Source organism: Thunnus albacares, chromosome 4, assembly GCF_914725855.1.
Source record: "Thunnus albacares chromosome 4, fThuAlb1.1, whole genome shotgun sequence".
Classification (NCBI taxonomy): domain Eukaryota; kingdom Metazoa; phylum Chordata; class Actinopteri; order Scombriformes; family Scombridae; genus Thunnus; species Thunnus albacares.
The window spans coordinates 315,633-327,393 of NC_058109.1; the positions used below are offsets into that span (position 1 = coordinate 315,633).

General features: G+C 39.4%; 1 protein-coding gene across 1 annotated transcript in view; it reads right to left on the bottom strand.

The window, feature by feature from the left end:
• Positions 1-2,107: 2,107 nt before the first annotated feature.
• The window catches only part of zgc:77375 (uncharacterized protein LOC402927 homolog), a 12,934-nt gene continuing 3,280 nt past the window's right edge, over positions 2,108-11,761 (bottom strand). The window contains exons 4-9 of the mRNA XM_044349619.1: positions 11,395-11,488; positions 5,763-5,796; positions 5,018-5,192; positions 3,142-3,318; positions 2,625-2,802; positions 2,108-2,518 (exon numbers count right to left, since the gene is read on the bottom strand). Of these exons, the coding sequence (XP_044205554.1) occupies positions 2,336-2,518; positions 2,625-2,802; positions 3,142-3,318; positions 5,018-5,192; positions 5,763-5,796; positions 11,395-11,488 (841 nt within the window). The 3' untranslated portion in view covers positions 2,108-2,335. The remainder of the gene's footprint in view (positions 2,519-2,624; positions 2,803-3,141; positions 3,319-5,017; positions 5,193-5,762; positions 5,797-11,394; positions 11,489-11,761) is intronic.

Consider the following 11,761-nt stretch of genomic DNA (forward strand, 5'->3'; position numbering starts at 1 on the left):
GCTTCAATTAGTTCAATTCAGTTTTATTTATATGGCGCCAAATCCCAACAGAAGTTATCTCAGGTCTGTTTCCACATAGAGCATCTAGACTGAACTCTTTAATCTACAGAGACCCAACATTCCTCCATCAGCAGCAGGAAAAACTCCCCTTTAACAGGAAGAAACCTCAAACAGAACCGGACTCTAGGTGGCGCCGTCTGCCTCCACCGGCTGGGTTGAGAGAGAAAGAAGGAGACACAGAGAAGCACAATAACAACAATAATAACAATAACAACAATAATAATATTAGAAATATGACTAATACAGATGGAGAGGAAGAGAGAGGAGCTTAATAATTGATTACTTAGGAGGAAAAATAATTAAATTATTCATTCTTATATCTGAAAGTCATGAATATAGTGACCTCCATCTCTGATATACAGGAACAGATGAAAATAATGACTTGGCTATAAATTAAGATATTTGTTTAACTACCAAGGAATAATGATGAATGGGAAACAGTGAGCATATATACTATATATATACTATATATATACTATATATACTATATATATATAGAGAGAGAGAGAGAAACTTAGCACAAAAAGTAAGGAAATTAGTGTTTGGTAGATTATTTCTTTGTTGTAACGATGCTTCTTGTTGGAAAGCCTGTTTATTATTTAAATGGAGCCACATTTGTGAGGAACATGCAGTTGTGGGATGAGCAGCAGAGCTGAGTTTGTGGGTTGCGCCCATGAAAAATCTGCCAAATTTTCTCTGCCGATGCCAAACAGCTTATTCTGCCGTTGACTGATTACTGACTCTGAGAGTTCAGAGTACAGACCAGGAGGACGGTCCACTATAACACATAGAACCGGCTGTAAAGTTTCCACCCAGATAGCAAAATTACTGTGGCCCATATCCGGCCCACCTACCGCAGGGAATGATGGCACCTGGGCGGTCCCTCCTGTTTGCCAGATCCGGGTCACAAGCAAACCATAGCAATGCCGCAGGTCAACCAAAAACTAAACAAATAAACCAGATCTGGCCCAAATCTGGACCACAGTTCATTTTTATTCTGGCCCTGATCCGGCCCACATTCCAGATCCTCATTTGGCCCAAATACTGCATGGGATGATGGCACTGGGGCGGTCCGCTCCTGTTTGCCAGATCTGGGCAACAAGAAAGCCGTATCAGTACCGCAGGTCAACCAAGAACGAACCAAACAAACAAGAACTGGCTCACATCCTGCATGCACTCCTGTTTGCCAGCAACAGTCCTAGAAACATTGTTTTCACAGTCACCAGTCAACATGGTCTGCTCATTCCAGGACCTGGATAAAGCATTTGTGTGTCACTGGAAAGACAGCTGCCTTAAGCTGTGCAGCCCCCAACAAGGTGCTATCAGTTAATCAGTTCAGTTGGGTACATGTGGGGTTCAACCCTAATTGCACCAAACAAGGCAGTGGAAACCAGTTGTTAGACTAGAGGTGGGGACTGTGGCTGGACTGTTAGGACTAACATAGAACAGTAAAGTCCATGTTTATAAGAGGAGGAGACCAGGGCACACTTTGCTGTAGAAAAATAATCTACTGGGAGCATTTCCAGAGAATCTTACCCTCCCAGTTGTAAACATTATCGGTGTGTATGCACCTACACTGAGCTTCATCTCTAAAGTTTTATGATTAATTAAGAACCCCAGTAAATCATATCATATCACATCCAGATTAGCCAGTTCTGAGTTTGCCGTATCTTTGCCAGAACTGGCCCACATTTATTTTAGAATATTTGGGGAATATTTGTTATTTTACATGTAGACCACTTCAGGCTCACATCCATTTTGTCCGGGCCAGAAGGAGGCCAGCAGTGCTGCATCATTGCCTGAAGTGGCCCACGACCGTGTGCTATCTGGGAAGTAAATGCGCTGCGTGAAAAATTAATCAGTTGGGTCATGCCCATCATTAAGATCAGCCAATAAACTGTGAAACACTCAGCATCTGCTGCTATCAACTATCAAATAAAAAGGAGTCCTGCAGGGAGATGTTCAGTATGAAAGAAACTCCTTCACTTCTCATTTATTCTTACAGGTTTAGTTTTATTCAGTAAAATGTGAAACATGAAAACATTCAGATGTTTACTGGTTAAATCATAAAATCACCAGTGTTTTTATTTCTGAATCAGATCAGATGTTCAGAGCATCAACAGGTTCAGATTAGTGAGCGTACTAGTTTATGTTAAAGGATTAAAAATCTATAAAAAAATATATAAAACTGCAGCTTCAGTAGACAAAGATGTTTGAGGTCAGAGGTCACAATTTTGAATCTGCTGATCGGGGGAGGTGCATCAGAGGTCAAAGGTCACAGAGTCTCCTGCTGTAGCAGCAGGTCGACGGCAGCCTCCACGTCCTCCACCACATGGCTCGGCTCCACCAGGTCCGGCTCCAGGACCAGGTCCCTGTGTCCATGGAACACCGTCTCTGCGACATCGCTGCTCTGGTCGCTAGGCAACGGGGAGCGAGGGTTGTAGACACCTGTGCACACCTGAGGACAGGTAGAGCAGCTCTGTGTTAACGAGAGACCTCAAGTGTTCCCACATCATTATTAACACGGTGACTGACAGAGATGATTGACAGCTGCGTCCACCTACCAATATGGAGCGACACTCAGCAGCAGCAGACACCAGCTCCGCCTCCGGCACCGCCATCGTCACCTGACTCCCCGTTCCCTGGGCAACAAGCTTGGTATTGGTTGTCATAGCAGCATGCTGCTGAGCCAGGTAGCGGTTGTACAGGTTGGCACCGTAGATGTCTGTCATCAAGTTGTCACTAGTCAACAACAAGATGATGGTGTTATGGACAGTTTGGTTACCCAACAGTGTAGATGGTGTTATGGACAGTTTAGTTATCCAACAGCGTAGATGGTGTTATGGACAGTTTGGTTACCCAACAGTGTAGATGGTGTTATGGACAGTTTGGTTACCCAACAGTGTAGATGGTGTTATGGACAGTTTGGTTACCCAACAGCATAGATGGTGTTATGGACAGTTTGGTTACCCAACAGCATAGATGGTGTTATGGACAGTTTGGTTACCCAACAGCATAGATGGTGTTATGGACAGTTTGGTTACCCAACAGCATAGATGGTGTTATGGACAGTTTGGTTACCCGACAGCGTAGATGGTGGTCAGTTTGTGGTTGTGGTTCTGCAGCCTCAGCAGGTGCTCGGCATACTGGTATGTGAGCAGACTGGGTTTTCCCAGCAGCGCCTGGTACTGCAGCTCCCGCCCCGTCAGCTTTCTGTACACAGACTCCAGACACAGCAGGAACATCCCGTGACCAAATCTACAGCAACACGGCAGAGTCAAAAGTGCATCCTGAATGCAGATATGAAAACAGTTCACATCCCTGTTGTTCAGATCTTTGTGAATGTATATCTATTTTCTGCGGTTGGGTGATCAGGTGATCAGGTGATCAGGTGGGCAGGTGGTCAGGTGATCAGGTGATCAGGTGGGCAGGTGGTCAGGTGATCAGGTGGGCAGGTGGTCAGGTGAGTAACATGGTCTTGCTGTAGAGGAGGCTGCAATTTCAGGACCACATTTCTAGGACCCTAGTCATGACACTGGCACTGGCACACAGTAGCAGGAGACTGCCGTTCACTTCTCGTTCCCAACTGCAAGTGTCCTGTTTCCAACTGTGAATCGTGACAGTTTTTTAAAAAATGTAACAACGATTGTCGTGGTGTTTACTGTTGCCATGATGATGATGGTTTTGTGCCTAAACCTTACCAGACCTTAACCACAGCATTGTCACATCATAAAACATCATTTTCAACAGTGATGTGTAACGGTTTTGTAAAGCACTGATAGAGGCGGCATATCATAAAACACTAACCAAGTACTTGGACAGAAAGTAGTATTTGGGTGGAATAAACGTTTAAGGTGATAATTGACACACCTCATTTGATGCTCTCATGGTGCACTGCAGGCATCAGATTTGAAATGCCAACACCACATAACAACACAGATTCTTCTTGTTGGCCTGAGTAAACCTTTAAGACTGTAAGCACTCGGACAGAGAGCAGTATTTAGGTGGAATAAACCTTTAAGACTGTAAACACTCAGACAGAGAGCAGTATTTGGGTGGAATAAACCTTTAAGACTGTAAACACTCAGACAGAGAGCAGTATTTGGGTGGAATAAACCTTTAAGACTGTAAACACTCAGACAGAGAGCAGTATTTGGGTGGAATAAACCTTTAAGACTGTAAACACTCAGACAGAGAGCAGTATTTGGGTGGAATAAACCTTTAAGACAGTAAACACTCAGACAGAGAGCAGTATTTGGGTGGAATAAACCTTTAAGACTGTAAACACTCAGACAGAGAGCAGTATTTGGGAGGAATAAACCTTTAAGACTGTAAACACTCAGACAGAGAGCAGTATTTGGGAGGAATAAACCTTTAAGACTGTAAACACTCAGACAGAGAGCAGTATTTGGGAGGAATAAACCTTTAAGACTGTAAACACTCAGACAGAGAGCAGTATTTGGGAGGAATAAACCTTTAAGACTGTAAGTACTCAGACAGAGAGCAGTATTTGGGTGGAATAAGCCTTTAAGACTAAGCACTCAGACAGAGAGCAGTATTTGGGCGGAATAAACCTTTAAGACTGTAAGTACTCGGACAGAGAGCAGTATTTGGGGGGAATAAACCTTTAAGACTGTAAACACTCAGACAGAGAGCAGTATTTGGGGGGAATAAACCTTTAAGACTGTAAGTACTCGGACAGAGAGCAGTATTTGGGAGGAATAAACCTTTAAGACTGTAAGTACTCGGACAGAGAGCAGTATTTGGGTGGAATAAGCCTTTAAGACTAAGCACTCAGACAGAGAGCAGTATTTGGGGGGAAAACTGCCTTGGTTGCACTTTTGCAGTCGTGAAAGATCAGGCCCATAAATGCAGCCTCCTCTTCTGCAGGAACATAGTATAGGATCAGGTAGTCAGATAGTCAGGTGATCAGGCAGTCAGGTGGTCATGTGGTTACCGTGGTGACGGTGCCTCAGCCATCCACATCAGGTCAATGTTGCAGGCCAGCACCGGCAGCTGAGCCGGCAGCTGCGGGTCATAAGCTGAAGCAGGTCTCCCATTGGTCAGCAGGACGTCCATTAGCAACTGCAGGTTGGTCTCCCATCTGATTGGCTCCCCGAACAGCACGATTGCTACGGAAACACAGGAAGTCAGTGAAAAATGGTCAACAAAATAAGAAACTCTCTCGTGTTTGATCTGTTTTCCTTAATTCTATATCATTTTTATATTATTAAATCTTTTTTTGGTTTTACAGTTGTTTTCATTTGTTTGTGTTTGTTGTTGTTCCAAATATCTTTTATGTCTGTGTAGAACATTGAATTGTCTCTACAAATCAATTGAAATAATTAATTATACATAATTAATTAATAATAATTAATAATCAATCAACCTTTATTCACACATGGAAATAACACACAGAAAAGAAACGAACTTTAGACAAAGGTCAACAGAAATGTAAAACACTGGATTAAATGCATCAACTGTGTTATGTGAACATAAATGAAAAACATCTGAAACATGATTAATGAGCCACAATTAGAAGCAGAATTAATAACATGATAAATGTTAATGAGCCGCAATTAGAAGCAGATTTAATAACATGATAAATGTTAATGAGCCACAATTAGAAGCAGAATTAATAACATGATAAATGTTAATGAGCCGCAATTAGAAGCAGATTTAATGTGTAATTGTTGAGTTACCTTCTATTTGGGGAAAATTCTGCAGAGGAGACGCCTGAAACAGGTGTACAGGTATTATGTACAGGTAATATGTATGTAGTATGTAGTGTGTAGTATGTAGTGTGTAGTATGTATTGTGTAGTGTGTAGTGTGTAATGTGTAGTATGTAGTATGTATGTAGTGTGTAGTGTGTAATGTGTAGTATGTATTGTGTAGTGTGTAGTATGTACTATGTATGTAGTGTGTAGTGTGTAATGTGTAATATGTATTGTGTAGTGTGTAGTGTGTAGTATGTATTGTGTAGTGTGTAGTATGTATTGTGTAGTGTGTAGTATGTATTGTGTAGTGTGTAGTGTGTAATGTGTAGTATGTAGTATGTATGTAGTGTGTAGTGTGTAATGTGTAGTATGTATTGTGTAGTATGTAGTGTGTAGTGTGTAGTGTGTAGTATGTATTGTGTAGTGTGTAGTATGTAGTATGTATGTAGTGTGTAGTGTGTAATGTGTAGTATGTAGTGTGTAGTGTGTAGTATGTATTGTGTAGTATGTAGTATGTAGTGTGTAGTATGTAGTATGTAGTGTGTAGTGTGTAGTATGTATTGTGTAGTGTGTAGTATGTAGTGTGTAATGTGTAGTGTGTAGTATGTAGTATGTATGTAGTGTGTAGTATGTAGTATGTAGTGTGTAGTGTGTAGTATGTAGTGTGTAGTGTGTAGTATGTAGTGTGTAGTATGTAGTATGTATTGTGTAATGTGTAGTGTGTAGTATGTAGTATGTATGTAGTGTGTAGTGTGTAGTATGTAGTGTGTAATATGTAGTATGTTGTGTAGTATATAGTGTGTACTATGTAGTGTGTAGTATGTAGTATGTAGTGTGTAATGTGTAGTGTGTAGTATGTAGTATGTATGTAGTGTGTAGTATGTGGTGTGTAGTGTGTAGTATGTAGTATGTAGTGTGTAGTATGTAGTGTGTAGTATGTAGTGTGTAATGTGTAGTGTGTAGTATGTGGTGTGTAGTGTGTAGTATGTAGTATGTAGTGTGTAGTATGTAGTGTGTAGTATGTAGTATGTATTGTGTAATGTGTAGTGTGTAGTATGTAGTATGTAGTATGTAGTGTGTAGTATGTAGTGTGTAGTGTGTAGTATGTAGTGTGTAATGTGTAGTGTGTAGTATGTAGTATGTATGTAGTGTGTAGTATGTGGTATGTAGTGTGTAATGTGTAGTGTGTAGTATGTAGTATGTAGTATGTAGTATGTAGTATGTAGTGTGTAGTATGTAGTATGTAGTGTGTAATGTGTAGTGTGTAGTATGTAGTATGTATGTAGTGTGTAGTATGTGGTATGTAGTGTGTAATGTGTAGTGTGTAGTATGTAGTATGTAGTGTGTAGTGTGTAGTATGTAGTATGTAGTGTGTAGTGTGTAGTATGTAGTATGTATGTAGTGTGTAGTATGTGGTATGTAGTGTGTAATGTGTAGTGTGTAGTATGTAGTATGTAGTATGTAGTGTGTAGTATGTAGTGTGTAGTATGTAGTGTGTAGTGTGTAGTATGTAGTGTGTAATGTGTAGTGTGTAGTATGTAGTATGTAGTATGTATGTAGTGTGTAGTATGTGGTATGTAGTGTGTAATGTGTAGTGTGTAGTATGTAGTATGTAGTATGTAGTGTGTAGTATGTAGTGTGTAGTATGTAGTATGTAGTGTGTAATGTGTAGTGTGTAGTATGTAGTATGTAGTATGTAGTGTGTAGTATGTAGTGTGTAGTATGTAGTATGTATTGTGTAGTGTAGTATGTAGTGTGTAGTATGTAGTATGTAGTGTGTAGTGTGTAGTGTGTAGTATGTAGTGTGTAGTGTGTAGTATGTAGTGTGTAGTGTGTAGTATGTAGTGTGTAATGTGTAGTGTGTAGTATGTAGTATGTATGTAGTGTGTAGTATGTAGTATGTAGTGTGTAGTATGTAGTATGTTGTGTAGTATATAGTGTGTACTATGTAGTGTGTAGTATGTAGTATGTAGTGTGTAATGTGTAGTGTGTAGTGTGTAGTATGTATGTAGTGTGTAGTATGTGGTGTGTAGTGTGTAGTATGTAGTATGTAGTATGTAGTGTGTAGTATGTAATGTGTAGTATGTAGTATGTATTGTGTAATGTGTAGTGTGTAGTATGTAGTATGTGGTATGTAGTGTGTAGTATGTAGTGTGTAGTGTGTAGTATGTAGTGTGTAATGTGTAGTGTGTAGTATGTAGTATGTATGTAGTGTGTAGTATGTGGTATGTAGTGTGTAATGTGTAGTGTGTAGTATGTAGTATGTATGTAGTGTGTAGTATGTGGTGTGTAGTGTGTAGTCTGTAGTATGTAGTATGTAGTGTGTAGTATGTAGTGTGTAGTATGTAGTATGTATTGTGTAATGTGTAGTGTGTAGTATGTAGTATGTAGTGTGTAGTATGTAGTGTGTAGTGTGTAGTATGTAGTGTGTAATGTGTAGTGTGTAGTATGTAGTATGTATGTAGTGTGTAGTATGTGGTATGTAGTGTGTAATGTGTAGTGTGTAGTATGTAGTATGTAGGATGTAGTATGTAGTGTGTAGTATGTAGTATGTAGTGTGTAATGTGTAGTGTGTAGTATGTAGTATGTATGTAGTGTGTAGTATGTGGTATGTAGTGTGTAATGTGTAGTGTGTAGTATGTAGTGTGTAGTATGTAGTGTGTAGTGTGTAATGTGTAGTGTGTAGTATGTAGTATGTAGTATGTAGTGTGTAGTATGTAGTGTGTAGTATGTAGTATGTATTGTGTAGTGTAGTATGTAGTGTGTAGTGTGTAGTATGTAGTGTGTAGTGTGTAGTGTGTAGTATGTAGTGTGTAGTGTGTAGTATGTAGTGTGTAGTGTGTAGTATGTAGTGTGTAATGTGTAGTGTGTAGTATGTAGTATGTATGTAGTGTGTAGTGTGTACTATGTAGTGTGTAGTATGTAGTGTGTAATGTGTAGTGTGTAGTATGTAGTATGTATGTAGTGTGTAGTATGTGGTGTGTAGTGTGTAGTATGTAGTATGTAGTATGTAGTGTGTAGTATGTAGTGTGTAGTATGTAGTATGTATTGTGTAATGTGTAGTGTGTAGTATGTAGTATGTGGTATGTAGTGTGTAGTATGTAGTGTGTAGTGTGTAGTATGTAGTGTGTAATGTGTAGTGTGTAGTATGTAGTATGTATGTAGTGTGTAGTATGTGGTATGTAGTGTGTAATGTGTAGTGTGTAGTATGTAGTATGTAGTGTGTAGTATGTAGTGTGTAGTATGTATGTAGTGTGTAGTGGGTAGTATGTAGTATGTATGTAGTGTGTAGTGTGTAGTATGTAGTGTGTAGTATGTAGTATGTATGTAGCGTGTAGAGTGTAGTATGTAGTGTGTAGTATGTAGTATGTAGTGTGTAGTATGTAGTGTGTAGTATGTAGTATGTAGTATGTAGTGTGTAGTGTGTAGTATGTAGTATGTATGTAGTATGTAGTGTGTAGTATGTAGTGCATAGTATGTAGTGTGTAGTATGTAGTAGGTAGTGTGTAGTATGTAGTGTGTAGTGTGTAGTATGTATGTAGTATGTAGTGTGTAGTATGTAGTGCATAGTATGTAGTGTGTAGTATGTAGTAGGTAGTGTGTAGCATGTAGTATGTATTGTGTAGTGTGTAGTATGTAGTGTGTAGTATATAGTATGTATTGTGTAGTGTGTAGTATGTAGTGTGTAGTGTGTAGTATGTATTGTGTAGTATGTAGTGTGTAGTGTGTAGTATGTACTGTGTAGTATGTAGTGTGTAGTATGTAGTGTGTAGTATGTAGTGCATAGTGTAGTGTGCAGTGTGTAATCTGTAGTGTGTAGTGTGTAGTATATAGTGTGTAGTATGTAGTATGTATTGTGTAGTGTGTGGTATGTATTGTGTAGTGTGTAGTATGTAGTGTGTAGCACCCCGTATGTAGTGTGTAGTATGTAATGTGTAGTATGTATGTAGTATGTAGTGTGTAGTGTGTAGTGTGTAGTATGTAGTGTAAGGTATGTAGTATGTAGTATGTATTGTGTAGTGTGTGGTATGTATTGTATAGTGTGTAGTATGTAGTGTAAAGTATGTAGTGTGTAGTATGTAGTATGTAGTGTGTAGTATGTAATGTGTAGTATGTATGTAGTATGTAGTGTGTAGTGTATAGTATGTAGTATGTAGTGTAAAGTATGTAGTATGTAGTATGTATTGTGTAGTGTGTAGCGTGTAGCATGTAGCGTGTAGCATATAGTTTGTAGTATGTAGTGTGTAGTATGTAGCGTGTAGTATGTAGTGTGTAGTTTATAGTATGTAGTGTGTAGCATGTAGTGTGTAGTATGTAGTGTGTAGTGTGTAGTATGTACTGTGTAGCGTGTAGTGTGTAGTATGTAGTGTGTAGTGTGCAGTGTGTAGTCTGTAGTGTGTAGTATATCGTGTGTAGTATGTACTGTGTAGTGTGTAGTATGTAGCGTGTACTATGTAGTATGTAGTGCGTAGTATGTAATTTGTAGTATGTAGTGTGTAGTATGTAGTGTGTAATCTGTAGTGTGTAGTGTGTAGTATATAGTGTGTAGTATGTAGTATGTATTGTGTAGTGTGTAGTGTGTAGTGTGTAGTATGTAGTGTGTAGTATGTAGTGTGTAGCACCCCGTATGTAGTGTGTAGTATGTAATGTGTAGTATGTATGTAGTATGTAGTGTGTAGTGTATAGTATGTAGTATGTAGTGTAAAGTATGTAGTACGTAGTATGTATTGTGTAGTGTGTAGCGAGTAGCATGTAGCGTGTAGCATGTAGTGTGTAGTATGTAGTGTGTAGTGTGTAGGGTGTAGTGTGTAGTATGTAGTGTGTAGTGTGTAGTATGTAGCGTGTAGTATGTAGTGTGTAGTTTATAGTATGTAGTGTGTAGTATGTAGCGTGTACTATGTAGTATGTAGTGCGTAGTATGTAATTTGTAGTATGTAGTGTGTAGTATGTAGTGTGTAGTATGTAGCGTGTACTATGTAGTATGTAGTGTGTAGTATGTAATTTGTAGTATGTAGTATGTAGTGTGTAGTATGTAATTTGTAGTATGTAGTATGTAATATGTAGTGTGTAGTATGTAGTATGTAGTGTGTAGTATGTAATGTGTAGTATGTATGTAGTATGTACGTAGTATGTAGTATGTAGTGTGTAGTCTATAGTGTGTAGTGTGTAGTGTGTAGTATGTAGCGTGTAGTGTGTAGCATGTAGTATGTAGTGTGTAGTATGTAGCGTGTAGTGTGTAGTGTGTAGTGTGTAGTATGTAGCATGTAGTGTGTAGTGTGTAGTATGTAGTGTGTAGCGTGTAGCGTGTAGTGTGTAGCGTGTAGTGTGTAGTGTGTAGTATGTAGTATGTAGTGTGTAGTATGTAGCGTGTAGTGTGTAGTGTGTAGTATGTAGCATGTAGTGTGTAGTCTGTAGTGTGTAGTGTGTAGCGTGTAGCGTGTAGTATGTAGTGTGTAGTATGTAGCGTGTAGTGTGTAGTGTGTAGTATGTAGCATGTAGTGTGTAGTCTGTAGTGTGTAGTGTGTAGCGTGTAGCGTGTAGCGTGTAGTGTGTAGTGTGTAGCGTGTAGTGTGTAGTGTGTAGCGTGTAGTGTGTAGTGTGTAGTGTGTACTAACAGGCAGTTTGGGCCTCCTGTTGTGGTCCACCATGTCCAGCAGGGGGTGATGATCTCTGAGCTGCTCGATGCTCACAACCTTCTGAAAACCCAAACTGACCACAGTCAAGACTTCAACACTGAGACAGTCTGAAGATCAATCAGATCAATCAGATCAATCAGATCAATCAGATCAATCAGATCCATCAGATCAATCAGATCCATCAGATCAATCAGATCAATATCAATCTGAAACGATTCCTTAAGAAACTCAAGTAACTTGATTACTTGCATCAAAGCTTTGTTTAATCCGTTTAACTTTATACAGCGTGCTGTGTTTTGCACGGATGATTTTACTGTCGCACGTGTTGCAAACCTGACTGACTGAT